At 47.7% G+C, this 20,346-nt stretch overlaps 2 protein-coding genes across 4 annotated transcripts in view; both read left to right on the top strand.

Annotated features, from left to right (window-relative positions):
• Positions 1-9,585, top strand: part of CD81 (CD81 molecule) — a 33,890-nt gene extending 24,305 nt beyond the window's left edge. The window contains exons 4-8 of the mRNA XM_063158644.1: positions 1,555-1,629; positions 4,286-4,393; positions 4,982-5,077; positions 5,409-5,498; positions 6,189-9,585. Of these exons, the coding sequence (XP_063014714.1) occupies positions 1,555-1,629; positions 4,286-4,393; positions 4,982-5,077; positions 5,409-5,498; positions 6,189-6,251 (432 nt within the window). The 3' untranslated portion in view covers positions 6,252-9,585. The remainder of the gene's footprint in view (positions 1-1,554; positions 1,630-4,285; positions 4,394-4,981; positions 5,078-5,408; positions 5,499-6,188) is intronic.
• A 6,350-nt stretch (positions 9,586-15,935) lies between these two features.
• On the top strand, positions 15,936-20,346 carry TSSC4 (tumor suppressing subtransferable candidate 4). 3 transcript variants are annotated; one of them, XM_063158642.1, is made up of 4 exons: positions 15,936-16,027; positions 16,457-16,583; positions 17,388-17,460; positions 18,518-20,346. In XM_063158642.1, exon 4 carries the CDS (start codon positions 18,606-18,608, stop codon positions 19,638-19,640), a length of 1,035 nt encoding a protein of 344 aa, XP_063014712.1. In that variant the 5' UTR covers positions 15,936-16,027; positions 16,457-16,583; positions 17,388-17,460; positions 18,518-18,605; the 3' UTR covers positions 19,641-20,346. The 3 variants fall into 3 exon arrangements, with proteins under 3 accessions (XP_063014712.1, XP_063014709.1, XP_063014711.1); XM_063158639.1 differs by lacking the exon at positions 15,936-16,027 and adding an exon at positions 16,031-16,089; XM_063158641.1 differs by lacking the exons at positions 15,936-16,027; positions 17,388-17,460 and adding an exon at positions 16,031-16,089.

The raw sequence follows: 20,346 nt of genomic DNA, 5'->3' as shown, positions 1-20,346 counted from the left end.
CCTTGGCTTGCCAAGACAAGTCTGGAGATGCCCCATGAGGATGCTTTCTGCTGGGAAGGCTCCCACTGTGTTCCAAGGACATTTCCAGGCCGCATCCTTGGGGTGTTTTAGGGAAGCAGCCATGCTCCCCTTTCTTCCACCTAGCTGAGGGAGTGACTTTGGGATTACTGCAGAAGGGAGAAGTACAGGAAGCTCCATGCTATTAAAATCTTGTGCCAAAGGTGGCATGGAAGCTGAGCAGCAAGACCTAAGGAGACTTGGCATGGAGCAGGCTCTGCTCCCTGGAAAGGGGCTGCCTGGCCAGGACCACCACTATATTCCCATAGCATCAAGCTGCATCTCCTGGTGTTCTGGAGCTGGCTTACAGAACCACTGAATCTGCAGGAAGTTGTACCTCCACATCTGGGATAAATGAACCATCCTTCACTGAAGGGTAACCACTGCAGGAGTGAGCCCTAGTGCTTAACCAGACTTACAGTGGCATTGCACCCAAGGTTTAGGGTGGTGGGAGTCCTTTGGGGGGGATGTGGGACCTAGTCTTTCAAAGATGCTCCTACAAAATTAGGTGTTCACATAGGAGTTGATTGTTCAGGAACTGTACAAGGATGTTGGAAGTCCCTTCCTGCTGTCAGGTTAATAGTTTTGTTTTCATTTTGCTGATAACCCTTTGCTTTTGCATGTGAGAGCCAGGTCATAGCTCCTGTTTCATCTGTTGTTGGAGAAAATGTGCTGAATGTGTTTTGAGCAGAGTCTGCTCAGGAGCCAGGGGCTGTTTTCCCACGCTGTACTGTAATTTTGTCTGTCCTTGACTGCATTCACCTCTTTTGCTTCTTGACTTCTCCCACTTTGGGGCTTTTCCCAGGAAGAAGTCACTGAGTGATGTTGTCACAGAGGTGATGTTGGCTGCCTATGGAGCATGCCTCTCTGTGCCTTCTCATGTGATCCTGATGTATGAGTTTACAGCTTCCCATTCCCAGTCCAACTGACCAACAACCATCACAATGTGTTCCTGGGATCTGAACAAAAAGGGAGGGTGGCAGAGAGGAATGCTGGAATTGCACAAACAGGGTGGGACTGTGGGAAAACGTCAGTGTTAGTATTTATGCAAAAAACTGCAGTAGCCTTGCAGGGCTGTGGATGCCAGAGCTGGCCATAAATCACACCCTGACATCCCCAGCTCCTCAGCAGCTGAAATGTGCTTTTAACCCTGCACTGGCAATTCCACTCCTCAGAGCATTTGTGGCAGAGCAGAAACCTTGTCTGGATTGTCCTGCAGGTGCATGAAGCAGAGCAATGTATCTTGTGGCATCTTCATCCCTGCCGGTCCCTTTGTGGGAAAGGTTTTGTTAATCCCTGCTCAACAACCTGGACATGGGTGGCATGTGATGAGTTACAGGAAAATGTGTTTGGGCTCAGTGCATGTATGAGAGAGAAAATGGTTTGAAGTCAGATGACACCTTGCTCTGATTTGTCAGTGGAAGTACTGCTCCACACCTCTCCCCACCTAATTGCTGCAGATATGTTAAGGATCCCTCTCTTGATTTGTCTTTGCAGTTCTTCACTTGCCTGGTGATCCTGTTTGCCTGTGAAGTTGCGGCTGGAATTTGGGGTTTTGTCAACAAAGACCAAGTAAGACTCTAAAACCTGTATTTGTGGGACTGGGAGGCTGGGGCAGAACGGCAGCCGATCCCAGCATGAGCTGTTTTGCTCACAAACTGCTCCCAGATTGGGTAACAGGGGCTTGGGTTAGCAGTGTGACCTGGGCAGGCCACCTCACTGCTCTTGGCCGGGCTGATGAACTTTAAATATGAGCGCTTGACGGGAGCAGCTGCCCTTAGGGTGTGTGGTGCGATGTCTGCAGTAAAAATAGCCCGTCTCACTTGGGTCCCCTCCGAGCTGCCACGCTGTCAGTCACAGGGGGAGTGGATTCGTGCATGGAGTTGTGAAGGAAAGCCATCTGCACGTCCTCAGTGCCAGGGAACAGCAGTGAGCCCGGGCGGGAAGTGCCAAAGGGCGGGAATGCCGTTCAGGGAGAGCCTGCAGTAACGGCATTGCTTGGTGCTTCCTGCCCTTCCCCAGTGCCATAGAACCTGCTTCAGCCGTTTGTCTGTCAGCGCTGAGCTTGCTGTGATCCGTGTGCTGTGCACCCATTAGGGGTCCAAGTCCTGTGTCTGTCCTGCTAGGCACCCTCCTAGGGACTGCTCAGATAAGGTTCCCTGGCTGGAGGAGCTGAACGGAAGGGTAGAACTGGAAATTGCAGCTTTTCCCCTTCTGTTTCTGCTCACCTTCACTTCCCTTCACCTTCCCACATGTGGTCACATGTGCTCACACACACAGGTTTGGTCTCAAAATGCAGAACTGCCTGTGCATGGTGGCTGTGCTGCAGCAAGCAGCAGCCTGGGTGCTGATCTTTGGGCTGCAGGGGTTTGGAGGAGAGAAGGGGACTGCTTGTGCTCAAAGCCAAGGTTACACTCTCTGGCAGAGTAGGAAATGTGTTTACTTTCCTGAGATGTTAGCCAGCTGAGTAAGTAGGTGCTGGCCTGCTCAGCTTTCTCATGCATGTGAGCAGTGGCTCCCAGGCTCCGTGTGAATGGGAACTTCCTTGCAGTCATTCGGGAGAGAGCACGACTTCACTGGAATAAACTCTTCTGTGGCTCAACATTATTATGCAGGCACAGTGCTGTTTCCTAGCAACTTTAGTGAACTAATTAACCTCTGCAAAGGGGCTGTGCCTCCTGCAGATGTTAGTTTGTGAATCCTGAAGAGTCCAAGATGTGCAACTGCAACCGACAGCAAAAAAAAGTGAAGGCTGAGTAAGGAGGGACCCCACGGCTGTTGTGTCCCATCCTGGGGAGAAAGAGCTTGGCCACTAGCTGAGGATTTCCCAGTACAGAACTGATGACCTCAGCCCCCAAAATTAATTTTGCAGTTTAAAATGAAGGGTGGCAGTCTGTTGGCATCAGCTAGTTTTGCAGCCTTGATGATGAATGGGCTATTTTGAAATCCCTGCTCACAAAGCAGGCTTGCTTCTCCCTGCCTTGGTTGGGAGCAGCACAGGCTGGGAGGGAAGCACTGAATCACCCCAGCCACCAAGAAATGCTTCCAGAAGGGACACTTTTTCTCAAAGCTGAAGGCAGTCTCTCCCTCAGCTTGCCTTCTTGGAGATGCTGTAAATTCAGAATGGGGAGGCAATAAATAGGATTTTTTTTTTAATTTTTATTTTTATTTTTATGTACCAGATTGAAATGGTTTGGTTGGAGAATATCATCCTCCAAAGCAAGCTTTTTTGAGTAGTGATGAAAGAGTTCTGGGATAATTGATTGAAATTGTGCATCATCTTGCTGCAGCTTCTTTTTTCGTATGCTAATCCAGCCTGTGCTGCCAAGAGCAGATGTTCCAGAAAGCATTTTCCCTTCCTTGCTTTTATGTTTTTCTTTTGCTTCTCTTGCATGGCCTTCTTTCACCTCTCTCTCTCAAATTATTGAAAGGTGTTAGAGGAGAAGTCGCAAGGCCGGTTCCCTAAAAGTTAGGAGATTTCTGCACTGTGGAGCAGGCCCTCATGGGTGGCTGCAGTTCACCAGCCAGGCGGCAGGGTTAGAGTCTGGATAAGGTGTCTCACATAACCACTTACAGGACAGCAGTGTCTGTAGGGATCTAGCAAGGGTTTTAAATCCATGTAAATGCACCTAAACATCCTGACCCAAATGAGCTGTCTGACCAGGCTTTAGTGTGCAATCTCTCCCAAATTCCTGCCATCCCCTCCAAGCCACTCAGTAAGCTGAGGTGCCTGTATTTACAGACAGCCTTGCCTGTGCACCCCACCTCCTCCTGACTTTTCCAGCATGTCCAGCTTCTGCAGCCTCAGTGGGACTTGTGTTGCCTGCCTGCTTTATTTATGTGTGGTTCAAAATGAGATGTTTCTGCCTTCCTGAGCCCAGCAGCACATCCACATGGGCTGAAGGTTATCTCAACTTCTGGCTCGCCCTCCTGGCCTTGGCTGTCTTTATCTCCTAGACAGAGCCTGTGGAGGCCTTGGATAGTGTTGTCTGAAATTTGCTGGCTCGTGGATGGGATTCTTAATATTTGTGACAGCTGGAGCCCTATGAAAGACATGCTTTTTTACACGTGCAAACAAATGGTGTCCAAATCTATTCAAAAACTTCTCATCTTACTGCAAGTGCTATTATTGGGAACCTGTTCTTCAGGCACATCTGCTGGGTAGATTTTCTCCTCCTCCTCCTCCTCTTCCTCTGGCTGAAAAGGAGTTTTCCTGTGTCCTTCCTAGATAGCCAAAGACGTGAAGCAGTTCTACGACCAAGCGCTTCAACAGACGCTCATGGGAGAGCCAGATGCAAGCAACGCCAAAGCTGTAGTGAAGACCTTCCATGAAACGGTAAGGTGGTGGTGCTTGTGCTGGAGAACTAATAATGGAAGTCAGGAAAAGGGGTGGGAAAAGCAGAGTCTAAAGTGCAGATACTATGTGCAGGTCTTAGCCTATCAAGTTTGTTGTTGTTACATTTTAAGAAGCAGAGTTGTGCTCTCTTCAGTATTCTCTCCATCACATGGTGCTGGGAAGTCTGGACCAAACTTTGATTAAGTTGCCTTTCATTTATCTCAGCATCCCTGTTTAAGTAAAATTGAATGGAAGAAGAATGTAGCTCTGAGGATATAGGATCAGGATATTAATCCTGATACTTGGTCCATTCAGCAGGAAACAAAATCCCCGGGAAGAGCTGGGTTCACTCTCCTCCAGAAAATCTATGCCAGATCTGTCTGGGACTATTGTAGGAAGCAGCTGCATTGCATCGAAATAAAAAAGTCAGTTTGGTGACTTATTCCCCACCCTTGTTTTCCCCTCCAAGATGCCTCCTCAATCTTGGGTGACTTCAAGAATGTGTAATGGTGGGGAGAGCATTGCCTAAGTGTTTGCTGTCTGCTGATGTTGGCTTTCCATTGTTTCTCTTTTCCTCTCTCCATGTAGCTGGACTGCTGTGGTTCTGATATTATGACAGCGACTTTCACTCCTGTGTGGAGGGATGACCTCTGCAGAAAGGACGCCCTGAAAAGCTTTTTTGAGGTAGGCACAGCTGCTCTTCAATCAGCACAGCTGCTTCAGGAAACCTTTGCTACCAAGGAAATTTGGGGATTTATTGGAAAATAGATAAAGGGTAGAGATTTCATTTATTTGGGAGTGGTGTAGAAGGATGTTAAAGGTTCCCATTTGGTTCTTCCTTTGCTGTTCCTGCTTGAGGGGACTGACAGGTGCAGAGGGGTGAAGTCTGGTTGGAAGTCCTGGGGCCAGGACCTGGGGACATAAGTGAGACCAGGGGGAAGCTGACCTGCCATTTTGGTGCTGGGGGGGCTGTGGGGAAAGCAGGCTGACTGACCGGTGTGCTTGTCTGCCTCAGAACTCCAACTGTCACAAAAAAATCGATGAGCTCTTCTCCGGGAAGCTCTACCTGATCGGTATCGCTGCTGTCGTGGTTGCTGTGATCATGGTAAGTGTGGCAGCCTGGTGGGACAGGGAAAAGCCACCTCAGGGCAACCTGGTCCTCTTCCAGCTGGGCTGGATCTGTCCCTCTCCTCTGGATGCCCCTGGAACTCTGCATGCATCACCAGCCTTATGCACCACAGGGCTCTGGAGCATGGCAAGACCAAGGGCTTCATCATCCCTCTGGGGAGCCAGGATGTTAGGGGAGGCACCTGGCAAGCTCAGTAGAGCAATAGCACCTGCAAACCCAGCCAAAAGGGCAGAGCACCACTGAAACCTCCTTCAAAACCACTTGTTCTACAGGCTGCCATGTTTTGTTGCTGGGGTCTGCAGTGGGAAGGGATTTGCTTGCTTTGTTCTGTTGGGTTTGCTCCCTAGTGAGGCCGGGTGTTGTGGGGGTGTAACATGGCATCTGTGCAAAAGCTGGGCTGTAGTGCTGGAGGGATTTCGAGGCATTTTCTGTGTAGCTGGCAGCCAAAAAGTTTGTCAGGTACTACCACTGCTGCCAGTGAGAGATGGGAGGATAGCTCCTTATCTCAAATTGGCCAACTCCATGTGAAAACAGCAACAAAGGTGTAGCATCCCTGCCCTTACCTCTGGCAGAGAGTGTTAATGTGGAGTGGGGCACCTTAGGATGGAGGGAACTCTTGCATCGTGCTGGTTGTTGTCTCAGTGGTGCCCCTGTGTCTCTCAACAGATCTTTGAGATGATCCTGAGCATGGTGCTGTGCTGTGGCATAAGGAACAGCTCCGTCTACTGAGCCGTGAGAGCCGGGCAGGGGAAGGGGGGATCAGGGCGGACGGCGCTAGAGGGGACCCCAAGTGCCACCGAGTGACCAGGAGACATTTCAACAACAGACAAAGAAAATTGTGTATATAAATGCTTCCAATATTACCATACAGTACTTATAATTTTTATTTTGAAGTACTTTTTTTTTTTTTTTTTTAATAAATAAAACTTTCCCGTATCTTTGTGGCTGAGTTAGTTACACATCAGTTTTGTGTGATGGGAAAGCTGCTGTAGCAGGAGATCAAGTCCTTCCTCCTCCTTCCCCACCCCCAGTAACTCAGAAGTAACACTGGTGGAAGATGTGTGGAGGAGAAGGGTGCAGCCTGGTCTCAGAAAACTTTGCCTTGGTTTTACCAACTTTTTTGATTGGATGCTGAAGCAGAATTCAGTATTTTTGTTAATTTGTACTCATCTTTTCCAGCCATCACCCCACCTCCCTGGTGTTTCCAAGCTGTCCATAGGGAAGCCTGGCTGACTGTCCAAAGCCTGGGAGAGAGGAGGGGAAAGGATGCACACTTCATTGCCTGGGTGCAATGTATCCCAGGGGAAACACAGGCATTGTTCCTCTCCAGCCTGTTTCCATTCGTAGGTCAATCCTTAACAGAAGTCATGCTGAAACTATTTTACTCTCTAATGAGTAAAAATGTTTTATGGTTTTGTGATTTCTTTTTTTCTTGGGGCTATAATTTTATAAATTGGCTCAGTTGCATTAATTCATTGCATTAAAAGGTCAGTGGCTGGGGGTGAATTTTAGTCCCAGTTTTTCAAATATAACAAACTGAAAATTAAATTACTTTTTTAATGTCCTTCAGTGTTTCATTATAGACATATGTTTCAAGGAGAATCTAGTCCTATACCAAGTTTCCATTGTTAAGCTAATGCTCGCATAGAAATGATATTGGAAAAAGAAGAAAACATTAAAAAAAGTCCTTGACTTTAGAAATCCTGCTTTTATGTACTGCAGGATGATGCTTGGGTGTTCCCAACCATATGTGTACATGCTTAAAATTTCATCTTTGCATCACTCTCTTGTTCAGTGAAATTATTCTTGATTATAGCATATTGTCACACACTGTAGTATTGCTGAGAAATTGTCATAATCTGATTGTGAAAAAAAGGTTATTTTTAAGACCTTCCAGTTATATTAACAGCAGATCAGCTTATAAAATCAAGGTAATTTAGCATGTTAGATCACACCAGTTGAAACACATTCTTGTGATCTGGTAACTTTGGTTATCACTTTGATGTCTGTGGCTTCTTTTATATGCCACTCTGTCACCATGTAGATAGAGGGGGAGAGTGACCCAGGAGCTATGTAATAAAATCAGAGTGTCACTAAAAAGATGATCTATATGTATAGTTCTATAGATATATATTTTTAAGCAAAGCCTTTTCCTTAGCCGTACAGGCACTTGAGCTGGAAATTATAGTATCTCAGCTCTTTTGCCACCTTGAAGCAGGTGGGGGAGGAGTTTAAATTAGTGATCACTTTCCCCACTTCAGGAGTATTTCTATTTCTTAAAGTTTTTCTCCCCCCTTGTCACAACAGAGAGCTTCAGATCTGATAGGGAGGGAGGCCTGTGACCATCAGTCATTTTCAAACTAGTACCTTGTTCACTGCACGTGGCTGTCATGGCTGTTGCCATTACAGGATAGAAGATTCCTGCACTGGGGCAAATTGATCCATTCCGAAGTTTTTCTTCCCTTCTACTCCCCCCTTTCCTCTTCCTGCCTTTTAGTATATAGGGCCTTTAAAAAGTATATAGGTAAATATATATAGATATATATATATATATCAAGTTGTGCTGGGTAAAGAGGAGGAAGTGCTTCAACAGATCTTCATATTGAGAGGTTGGACAAGAAAAGATCCAGCCTTAGAAATAGCCTTAAAGCAACACTGCCCTGAATGTCCATGTTGTGCACATTGAGAATGAGGTGAGGTTTTGCAGTAGGTAACCCCTTCCCCTGCTCCCCAGCGTAGCTCCTTCAGGTCATCTACTCTGTTCCGTGGCCATATGTATATGCATCATCCAAGCATGTGTGTTTACATCTATGTGCATCAGGATTGTCAGCATACAGAATGGATGTGTAACTTGCCACCTTTTTTGTTGACTGTTGGTAAATGTGTATAAATATGCCATTAAGCATTTCAATTCTGTTTTCTTTTCCTTATACCGTATTTTTGATATTGTTCAGTATTCAGTTGATGCTGTGTACATAGCTGGAGCTCTGTTTGAAGACAGACTGGGTCTCGATGCAGGTCAAGTGTGTCCTCAGACATTGTACTTTAAGGGTTTGAGCTGTCCCAGGCAGGAGCAATTGGGAGAAAATGGTACTTGGAGAGAGAATTTGAGAGCTGTGAGAGGAGGAAGAGCAGGAATTTTGCTCAGAGTGTGTCCCACATGGGGTACAATTCTCTGGCTCATTTCCAAGGTGGCTTACCATTGTGGAGAGTTCCAGAGGCAGCTTCCTGAGCCATCTCCTGTTTCTGTGGCTGCTGCAGGAAAGGTGCTCAAGGCTAGAGAAGCTAGAGAAGGGGGATGGGAGCAGAGACAGAAGGATGCTTGCAGAGAGGACAATACTTTCTTTAGTTACCAGCTGAGTCCCCACACTTGATGGAATGGTCCTCAGCTGGAGGAGTCAGCCCTGAGAGAACAGGGACAGAGAGGAACCATCATGCTTAAGAACAATGAAGTCGTTGAGAAACCCTCTCTGAAAAAAACTACTCACTTGGGTCTCCTGTGAAGCTGGACCTGAGTTAACACAAACTAGAAAGGGAGCAATGAAGGGCTGAGGGGACTCGTCCCATTGCAAGCCCTCAGGATCCAAAAGCCACAGGGTTCTTCTGCCAGTTGGTCAGCCCCAAAGCTGGCTTAGGTGAATGGGGAAAACCCTCTAGGCAGGACCCCTGCTCTGCCCAGTGCCTCTCCTGCATACTGTGCCTTTGTGTGTGCAGCATGGCAGCCTGTACTGCTCCTCTCCACAGCCCCGGGGAAGAAAAGGATGGAATTGCAGGCTGTAAATACAGACCCCTCCCTCTCCATGGAAGCATCCCTCCTGGAGCTAGTGGCAGCTGAGAAAAGGGCTGTGAGCTGAGGTGGGGATGAGGAGTGTCAACTGTCCAGGTCTGAGTTCAAAGACCACATCCAAAGGTCAAACAGAGCCGCTGACAGCTTAACTGAATACTTGGGATTTTTTTCATACTGTGGAGCATGCCACAAAGCAGTGTGTTTAACTTCTTTCTGCCTTTTTTTTTTTAAAGAAATGAAACAAAAATCAATTTAATAAACATTTCTCATAGTGTGCATAGTGTGATGAACTGCTGCAATTTTACAACCAGTTAACCTTAACACCAGGATGCTTTGTGAACCAGGCTTTGACAGCATGGGATTTTACAGCCTCTGGGAGGGGGGCCTGCAGGCAGGCTGAGTATGCATCTGGACTGGTGCTGAGGGAAGGCAAAAAGGTTGCTTGCCTGAAATGATGCCTGCTGTAGTTGTGCCCCTCGCCAAGGGAAGGGGGGCACAGCTGTAGGGGAGGCTAATATGGATTGCAGAAAGAGTGACTGTGCTGAAATTCGGCACAGGCTGGAGGGGGGTGTGGTGGTAGTCCTGTGCACACTTGAGGGGCTCCTCCTAAAGTGACCAGAAATTGCCCAAAATGTCTTGTGCTGCCATCTGGATGGGGACTGGGCTGTTAATGCCACTGCTGCTGCTCCCACCTGCCCCTCCACACCATCAGGGGAAAGTCTGGCTGGGAGCGAGGTGGGCAGCCAGGTGCTGTGATCCCTCAACTGCCTGCCTTCCTCTGTCCTGTCCTGGACTTTGCACTGTGTTTGAAGCACGAATGTCCTGCAGCAGCTGCCAGCCATCGCCTGTGCTGGTACAGAGAGGGAGGGGATGCAGGGTGAGGGAGGGCATGGAGGGAACACAACGTTGAGCTGCTGCAAAGAAAGGCAAGCCCTGCTCCCAGCGGCTGTGCCTGTGCTTCGAGATCATGCCCATCTGCTGTTCTTTCACTTGTTTACCTGAATGTTAATGGAGTCGGACATAATGACTTCTGGAAAGAAAAAAAAAAAGTGATATTTAAAAACAATAAACAAAAAAATAAACAAAGCAATTCCCCCTTGTTAGTAGATTTTTAATGATGTGTTGTCAGATCTTGTTTCCTTCCATCGCGTACTGATTTCTGCCACGTCTTCCAAGGGAACGGGCATGTCTCATTCTTGTATTCAAGCAAAATTTGGGCTGCAGGGAAGATTGTCCTCAGCTGACCCTCTAGGTGGTTTCCTATGAATGTGATGCTCTTTGCTTCATGCCTTAAAACGTTTGGATTGTGACACTGCATTGTTGCTCCAGATGGGGATAAAATTATTCCAGCCTCTGGAGCTAGGATTAAGCTGATGTGAGTCACTGTCAGACCCAGGCTGGTGTTTGAGGGGGAGAAACAATAGTGGAGACTAACTGGCAAAGCACAGCATGTATCTGGCATCCAGGGTGTGTGCCTTGGGACCTCAGCCTGCAGTTATAGCTGGGATCTTAAACCTTCCTTAGCCAAGTGGGAAGGTCCCCTTTGTTTGCACTTCAGTCCCCTTTATTTGCTCTTCAGGTTTGAGTACGAGCATTGATCTGCTTGAAACAGATGAGCTGAATATGATAGTGGGAGAGGACTGGGTAAAACAGGCCCCTTTAAGGTTGTGTGAAGATATGGGTTATCCTTGGAGAACAGCAGTCCTGCCACGTGAGGCCACGGGGATAAGCGAGTGTGAGGGGAAGGGTGGGTGCAGTGCTTGCAGCTTGTTTGTGCTCATATTGCACAGACAACTCTGGCTTACACTTCTCTTTAACATTTTTTTCCAGAGGTCTGAAGGACCTGGAAAGTCACTGGAGACCTTAATGTGGAATTCCACTGCCTAGGAATGTGACTGTGGAATCTTTTTATTTTTCTTGTGAAACAAGATTTTTCAGGAATTAAAAATAAAAACATGAATTTTTCTAAACTAGACCATGCCAGGATTTTTTCCAGTGGAAATTCTTTTCCTCCTCCCTCCCAAACTGTTGTTTTTTTTTCTTTTTAAAACCTCCTAGAGTGTTTCTAATGAGAAGTTATGGAGGTATTTTTTGCTTTGGCAATCTCTGTTTCGTAAGCTTCATCTGGGCTGTTTGTTTTCTAAGCAGCAATAAGCCTAATTGTCTGGTACTAAGACTACTGTGATTAACATGCATTTTTGGCTCATGGCATTTCCTAATCAGAGGTTGTCAAAGCTGTAACCAAGAGTTGCAATATTGTCTCAGGAGGGAATAAATCCCGCCAGCTCTCTCATGCCAGAGCTGTTGTTGGTGGAGGTTTCTGCAGAGGAAAGCACCCTCAGTGCTGGATGTGGCTGCACCCTCCTCTGCCTGCCAGCTCTGCCTGCCGGGCTCAGGGATGAAGGATGTGTTGGTGGCTGTGCTCACATTCCTGCTCTGAACCACTGCTTCCTTTGCTGGGCATGACAGCACAGCCCTTCCAGGTAGGGGAGGAAAAAAGGTGACCATTTCAACAACCTCATTCACTGTCAGGGCTGTGGAAGGGCTGGGAACTGTGGCTGCACCAGGGAGTCGGCAACAGTGAAATTACAGCCCCCAGGGAGGAACCATCTGCCACCAGTGGGTACTGAAGGGGAGAGAGAAACATATACGCACATGACCAGCTCTTGAGCAAGTGGTACACACAGGCTGGGAACTCCAAGTCCTGTAAGTACCACACTGTGCACCTGAACTAGATAGAGGCTGCATATTTTTCCTGACCACTCCCCAGTTTCAGCCTGGGGAGAATCACATTGCCTTGCACAGGGCATAACCCAAGCAATGGGGTGCAGAACATCCCACTGCCTTGCACAGGGCATAACCCAAGCAATGGGGTGCAGAAATGCTGTTCGGGGCAACGCCTTGAGCTGACCTCTGGTGGCCTGATGCTTTCACTTCAGTGCTCAGGGACCTGGAGCAAACAGAAAATACCTCCCAGGTGCTAAAAGTCCTGCATAACCGAAAGCAACGTTGTTTTCACACTTGCAAACACATTAGAGGGTATAAAAACTGTGCAACCATTGTGGTGTGCCCGGTGTTTCTCACTGGATTTAGATGACCCAGCTCAAGTGCCAATGGTTGCAAGTAACACTTCTAATTACAGTTTAATCACACCTTTTACTTTTTTCTTTTTTTTGAAAAAAGTGTATCTTGGCCCTGCTTTGCTAGGGCATTCCCTCATGCCAGAACACAGCTTTGCTGACTACTGAGAGGTGTTGGTGTTGGGCCAGGAGAGATGGCATGCACACAACACCCTGCCTGCTGGCTGCAAGCAAACTGCTGAGATTTCCTCCAGCAAGGATTCGTGCTGTTAATGCAAGGCTCAGTGTTGGTTGATGGCGCTCCCACAGGTCTTGTTAGAACAAGAGATCTGGGGAGTTTTAGGGTTCTGTGGGGTTTTTTTGTTAATGTTAACTTCAAGGCCACTCAGCTGGTTCCAGTGACCTTTTTCAGCCTTTCGTTATGCCTTTTTTTTTTTGTTGTTGTTTTTTTTTTTTTAGTATCAGGCACTTTGGGGCAGGGATAGGAAAAAGGAAAAAGCAGGAAGATTGGGAAAAGGGTTTTCTTGGTGCAAATATTCTGTAGTTAAATCAAAATGAACAGACACCCCCAACTGTTTTTGTTTCTTTTAAACAACTAGAGTAATTGCAGAGAGTATTAATTTTGCTCATAAAGGACTTCCCTCCCACACATGCCATGTCTCTAACAAAAAAAAAGAGGTTGTGGTGTCTCCCTGCAGGTCCTCTATAGGCTGGCAGTAACATTGTATTTGAAGAACAGAGTTGATAAAGACCTTCATAGCCTGCCTGCATTAAAACTCACTCCACAGGAACTAATTTCATGTAGTTACCTTAGGGGAAAATAGCACCAACATGGGTAAACAGCACTGGAATAAATCTAATCTGTTGCAGGATCAAATGAAAGTACAAAGGAAAACAGGTAAGCTCAATGTAGAAGAGAGGTGGTATCAAGCACTTGAATTCTGAAAACCCACCCCACAAGGGATTTCAAGGCCATTTGTAGGATTTCAAGGCCATTTATAGGATTTCATTCTGGCAAATGGGAGAGGACAATTCATTTATTTCCTTCAGGCTGTACCAGTCTGGCTTGGTGTGACTGCATTCTTCCAGCAGAGAAGGCTGCGGCAGTCATGACTCCACTTTTCCTTTTTGCCTGCAGGAAAATAGTCCTTTCCCACCCCACCTCCCCTCAAGAACTGCATGTGGCCACATCTGAGGAACATCCCTTCCAGATGCAGGAGATGTTGAAAAATGCATCATATTGCTCTGTCTGACTTTCAGGATCTGGGTGGCTGTTGGGGAACGGCCTGCTGTTTTCCTACGGCCACGGGAAGGGGGACCAGTGGTCTCTGCCCCAGGCTCCGAGGGAAGGAGCAGCAGCAGGAGCCTGCCAGGGAGCAGCGGAAACAGCTACTGGATGGGGCCAAAAGACAGATTTATTTGCAGGAAAGGAGTGGAGGCGCCAGAGATGGGGCTGAGGCTGCTGTGCATTTTCACATGCCACTCCCACGCACAGGGACGCGCTGGCTTCCTGCAGACACGTGGAGCCATCCCCGCAAATGAGCGGCCCCTCGGAGCCTGGATGCAGCCCGCTCATTTGGATGATGGCCTGTCCTGCAGCCCAGTTCCACCTTCCAGCCCCCTCTTCAAGCCACTCAGATCAGGCCAGCAAGGGGAAAACACTTTCCTATCTGTTGGTCTTCAGACTCTGACTCATTATTTTTATTTCAGCTGTCGCCAAGCAATAGCGAAAGTCCCAACACACCAACATTTCCACTGCTGCAAGCTGCCTTGCCCTCAGCCACCAGAGAATGAGCAGCTCAGCCTCAGTTCTCCTTCTCTTCTCTCACAGATTCTGTCACAGAATAGGCTGAGCTGGAAGGGATCCACCCAGATCATCAAGTCCAACTCTAAAGTGAATGGCCTGTATGCACCATGCTCTAAACAGTTGAGCTAATTTCATGAATAAAAAACCACAAAGGAGGAAAAGGGTACATTCAGGTTCCTTAGCCATCAATACAGCATCCGGACAAAAAGTGAGAACTTGTAGCCCCTGGAAAGGGAGATATGGGGCTTGTCCCTGAAGGCACCCACACCCACAGGTGACAGGGACACTGGAGATGGTGTTGCCCTCGCCTGCTCCTTTGAGCCCCTCATCTAACAAAGAACCACGGCTCAAAACAAGACTGTGCCATTGTCTGCATCACTCTGTTGTACCCTGCTTGTCTCCACTCTTACAAAAATGGGACATGACTCCACATCCTTTTTTCTGCCTGCTCCTTATTAAGCTCAGAGACTCTCCTGCTGTCTCCCCAACACCCTAGACTGTGTTACACAGCACCAGCAGCCTGTTTTACCCAGGTTTACTCTTCCTTTTGTTTGTCCATTTACTGCTCTTCTCCTTTCCATTCCTGCTCACCTACTTCTTGTTTTCCTTTCCTCCCTCCATCTGGATACCCATTTAGATGCCTGTGACCGTACTACCATATGTGTACACATAACAAAAAATAAAAATAGGATCACCAAATGGGGAAACACCTCTAGAGCTGTTCTAAAACTACAGCATGACTCCAGCTAGACAGAAGACATTTTGCAATAACCTCATTGCTGCTGCCAAGTGTGTTCCGAACACAGACCTCGTGTCATAAATTACTGTAATTAGCAACACTCCAGCAGGCAAAAGTATGTATTTAAAAACTGAGGATGCATATGAAGTGGCTGCAGTTTATATTACGGGTGAGTCACAGAGAGGCCCAGCTTGAAGGGAGCCAGTGAAGCCTCTGCAGCCACAGCACTGTCTGGCACAACCCACCTGGCACAGCAAACCTTTCCCTAAACATAGGGAAAACAAGCTGAATATTGAAGCCTCTTGGGAAATGTATTTGTGCTGAAAATTTGAACTTTTTGCTGAAATAAGGGGAAAAACAAAAATCGAGCCTCTTTGGCCAGCACCAATAAAACATTTTGAGACAAGCTCCGCTTCTTGACACACGCGCAAAAAATGTTCTTCAGGGACGGCAAATGGAAACTTTTTTATTTGGATGGATAGTGGTTTTATGCCTCAAGCGACTTGGGGTTTTCTGGTTTGAGAATAAACACGTAAGAGAAAAAAAAAAAAAAAAAAGAAAAGAAACAAAACAAACAGAAAACTTCGGATGTGTTCGTGGTGGCCAAGCCCTGCTTTTCCGATGAGAACAAAAGCTGTGACATGGGGTTTTTTTTTCCCCAGACTGCGACTGCGGAAGGCGGCGGCGGTGCCGTGCCTGCCCCTCACGGCGCCGGGCAGCGCCGCGGCGGCACCGCGGCTCTCGGGGGAGCCCGGGGGAGCCCCGCACCGAGCCCCTCACCCGGCCGGGCACCGAGCCCCAGGCACGGCCCGCACAGGCTGCGAAATGTCGGCGCTGCGGTGCGCCCTGGGAGCTGTAGTCCCGCCGCCCAGCACAGCTTCGCCCTGCTCCCCGGCTCGCAAAATGTCCTCCGCCGAGGCAAGGCGGCCGCCTACAACTCCCAGGAGCCCCGAGAGAGGCGGAGAGCGGAGGCGCCGGCCCTTTCCTCGCCGCTCTCCCCGCCGGGAGTTGTGGTCCTGCCGCCGTTGTGGCCCGTCCGCGGAGCCTGGCAGGGACTCGGTGTCCCGACGAGCCGCGGGCTGAGGGGCAGAGGTAGGAAAGGCGGGCAAGGCGTGCGGCTGCTGTGGAACGTGTTGGGGCTGTGCGGTGTCGGGGTACGGGGGCTCCCCCTTCCATTTTCCCCTCTCCCGTCCCTTACCCGGCGGTTTGCGTTCTGTGCCCGGGCGGGTGGCGGTGCCCGGGGTGCAGCGCCAGCGAGGGCCGCGTGTGGAGCGGGCCGTTCGTATCCAGCAGCATCCCGGGCCGCGAAGGGCGCTGGGGCCGGGGCAGCACGGCTGGGGCTGCACCGTGACCTTGCCCTGCGCGGGGCGAGTGCCCAGAGGCCTATGTTCTTTTCCCTGTTCCTTGGCGCGGGTCTCTGTCCCGAGGGACTGTGTGGGCTTCGGTGCGGTGCTCTGTGCGCCGTGAGAGCGGGCCCGTGGCCGTGGTTTGCGGTGACTGAGGTGTCCGTCCCCCTCACAGGAGGCAGCAGGAAGACGCACCGAGTCTGTCTGAGCAGCGCCAGGATGGAGGAGCCCACTGGGAACCTTCCTTTCCGGAGAAACATCCTTGCCGAGTCGTGCTGTGGTCACGTCACCGTAACAAACCTGTGAGTGAGGCTGGGGTGTGTGAGGGCCAGCATGTTTGGCCACTAACTTTGTTAAGGCTAAAACATTTCCTTAGGAGCAGAATTTCTCCTTTCTGTGTAGGAGCCCTCAGACAAGAGATGGCCCTGATGGCCCTATTGCCATCTGAAAACAGGCCTTTATTCAAGGCCTTTTCTGAGTAGTTGTCATTACTTTTCATGTGTTGCAAAACTGAGCAGAAGACTCAGTTTTAAGATTATTTCCTGCTATGGTTACATGGAGAGCAGTGTTTTCAAAAGTAGCTATCAGATCCTTTCTGTCAAAGACAGCCAGACTTGACATGGAACCTAGCACTCCTCAGAAGGTTCTCTGTGTTTTGTGCTTCATAACAATCTGGCCCTAACTTTGAACATGACCTTTCTTTGAAAACACAAGCCTGTGTTACCCATGGTCTTACTACTTAGCAGCACTTAATGTTTACAATACATAACTATTATTATTGTATCTTCTCAGCTGCATTTAATACTGTTTATTTAATCCTTTGCACATGCAAATTACAGCTTGATTTTTTTTTAAAAACCTCCCTTCTGTTCTACAGGATAAAGTTGGCAGTGTGAATGTGGAGGCTGGGTAAATATAGTGGTGCCTGCGTTATTAGGCTGTGTGCTGTTCTTCTGCCAAAAATTCAATAATATCTACAGATTTTTATACCACCATGAGTTTCTGTCAGAATTAGAACCCAGTTTGCAGCTTTGGATGATTCAGGGGGACAGAATTATTTTTAAAACTACATTTCCAGTATCATGATGGAAATGTTTGTTTTCTAGGGTGGAAGTGCTGAGATCTTTGGTGGCTTTAACTGACCCTCAGGAGGGGAAGCTGACTCAGTCTCAAGAGAAAGTGAGTGACTAACAGACTTTCCATGTCTGTTTACTGCATCGTTTCAGAAGAGCCTATAATTAGGTAGTCAAGCTTATTCTAATAATATGTTAGAGCTCTTTCCATAAGTCATGTGAGCTGAACCAAAATGTGTGTGAGCACCAGCTCTGTTTCCAGTTGCCCAGCAAGTGGTAGCTTCATCATCAACCACCTGAATTCAGCGAGGTTCCCTTCAAGCAGGTGGCACTGGCAGGTATTCCAGCTGCTCCTGGTAGTCAGGCTTCAAATCACGCTGTCATTCACTGACTGAAGGGCCAGCTCTTGCAGGCCTGTGATTGCAGTCTCTCCTCATTTCCATGTGTGAACATGGCATGAGTGATTAGTTTTCTTAATCCAGTGGGATTGATTTCTTGAGCTGGCTGGTTTTCCAGTTCCTGGAATCTAGCAATGACTTGAGAGCATGAAGCCAGAGGAGGGAGTGGAGCTTGTACTTTATGCCGCATTAAAGCAGATTTGAAACAGTGGCCCTGATATTTTTGTGGGTTTTCTGTCACTGATATGGATCAGTGATAGTGACCTTTGTGATAGGCACAACATGATGGCTGTTGGGACAGCAGGTACAGAGCTAGTGCAGTAAGGGCTGTACTGGCCAAATCAAAGTGTGAGAAATTGGATGTGTTTTGTGGATGTTTACAGTGTGAATAAACACAGGGTGTAATATGCAGAGCTCATTGCTGTCTCCTGGAAGATGTAATAAGACAGCTTTGGGGGATTCAGATTAACTCAAGAGCTTTATCTTCATCTTTTAGTAATTGGACCTGATGTTACCTGTAAAGAAATTTGGTAGCATTACTTTCAATTACTTCATATTCTTGTATTCGGTCCTGTGTAAATCTTTAATTTTAATGTGCATTCATTCCTTAAATAATGCTTTAATTTGAAGCAAAATTGCTTGGGAATCCCTAAAGCACAGCTAACTGTTATATTGCAGTTATAATTACTTTGCATGACACAGAGTGATGGTTTCATTCTTGGTTCTCATTTCACAGTTAAGTTTTTATGTTCCTTTGTATTGTAGGCACTAAACTTGCTGGGCATTTGGAAAAGTGTATTTAGAGTTGTTCCTGGGCCTACATCAAAGACCTCAGAGGAGTGACAGCTTGAAGATGGGAGAGCAGGAGGCAGGTGAACCTTTTCTGGGGATAGTGGCTGATGGTGGCAGAGACTTTGAAGGAGCTCTGCCCTCAGACACGGTGTCGCTCAGCGATTCTGACTCTGATGACTTGGGGCTGGCGGATGAAGCAGAAGTTGATACAATATCTCCCGAGGAGCCATCTGTAGATGAAGGGGATTCCAGATCAGGAGAGACACCTGACTCATCAAACAGCAGATCTCCTGTGCAGCCATTCCATCTGAAGGGCATGAGTTCTACATTCTCTCTCCGTAGCCAGAGCATTTTTGATTGCCTGGAAGAGGCAGCCAAGCTGTCTGTGCCCTCTATGCCTGAAGATAATGTTGTTGATGGGAGGTTCAAGCGCCCATTGCCTCCAACCACAGTTTCAGGTAACCTGGTCCCAGAAAACATGGGAAGGCAAGCCAGAGCAGTACAGGCTCCCAGAACCTCTCCTGCAGTGCCTGACTACGTGGCACACCCGGAGCGCTGGACCAAGTACAGCCTGGAGGGAGTTTCAGAGTGCAGTGACAAGACTAACAGGGCAGTGGCCATGGAATTTCTAGGTGGTTTGAAGAAAAGAGGGGAGCAACAGAGCTCGGCTACTCAAGACAGCTACACCCAGTCCTTCAACCAGGACCCTTCCAGCTGTGGAGCTGGGAGGATTGTCTTCACCAAACCAACCAAAAGAGGTGTTGATGGACTGGAAAAGAAAACATCTACAGGGGAGGATGATAAAAAACAGGTGAAGACAGATCTGAAAGGAAAATCTCTTAAGAAGGCTGATGACTTGAGGGAAGAAGATAAGGTTGAGCTGGGGCACTTAGACAGTGACAGTGGAAAGGCAGCAGAGGAGGAGGAGTGCACGATGGAAGGGGACCAGAACACAGAACATAAACCTGATGCAAGGCTTAGTGGTGCAGGTGAAGAGCCATCGCTGGGAACAGTTGGATTCCACTGCAGTAAGAAGAAGAGCAGGAAAAATTTCCGACCTAAAGTAGATGATGAAGGGGAGGAAGAAGAGTCCTGAAGGATGAAGCACATTGGAGACATCCCAGGACTTGTCTTGGTCATTTTTTTCCTTCTCGGTTTTTTTTTTTTTTCCCCCTTTCTGGTCTGAAAACCACATGATAGCTTTTTGTCCAACAGTTTGCATCATAGCCACCAAAAATGTTTTATATTGTTAGAAATTAAGCAACCTAAAATAACCTCCAGCCTTTTTGTTTATGAGAACTCCATGGCACAGGATAGTTGCATCCTGGCAGAATAGAATAAAGTGTGATACTCCAGAGCTGAAGTATCCAAAGAAACAGAAGTGTTAGCTAAACGGTTGCAGGGCTTCCTAGTAACTCCCAGTTTTGGAATTGTTCCCAAATCCTGTGGAATCCTGGAGAAAAGGTGATGAGCTCATTATGTAGAGATTTTTGAACTATGAAAATAAAACCTAGTCTTCCACTGGATGTGATTTCTTCTGGCCCTGTCCCAGGGAGGAAAACCTTTTAACTTTTTTGTTTAAAAACATCTTTCTGTCATTGCCATTGAGGGTGAAAGCACAGCAGTGCCCAGTTACATGATGTGAAGATCTGCACCTTTGTATGTCCTTTCCAGGAGGTGCTGCTTCCATACTGATTCTATATGTGGATTGGGGCATTTGTGGGAATCAGCTATTTATACCAGAACTGGAGACATTTTTTTTTTTTTCTATGTGATACAATAAACTTTTGGTTGTAACTTGA

Source organism: Melospiza melodia, chromosome 6, assembly GCF_035770615.1.
Source record: "Melospiza melodia melodia isolate bMelMel2 chromosome 6, bMelMel2.pri, whole genome shotgun sequence".
Lineage (NCBI taxonomy): Eukaryota > Metazoa > Chordata > Aves > Passeriformes > Passerellidae > Melospiza > Melospiza melodia.
Note: the sequence above shows the minus strand (reverse complement) of the source record. Positions and strands in the feature narration are given on the sequence as shown.

Excerpts from the sequence above, each read along its gene's own strand:
- TSSC4 (XM_063158642.1), top strand. The coding sequence starts at position 18,606 with ATGGGAGAGCAGGAGGCAGGTGAACCTTTTCTGGGGATAGTGGCTGAT.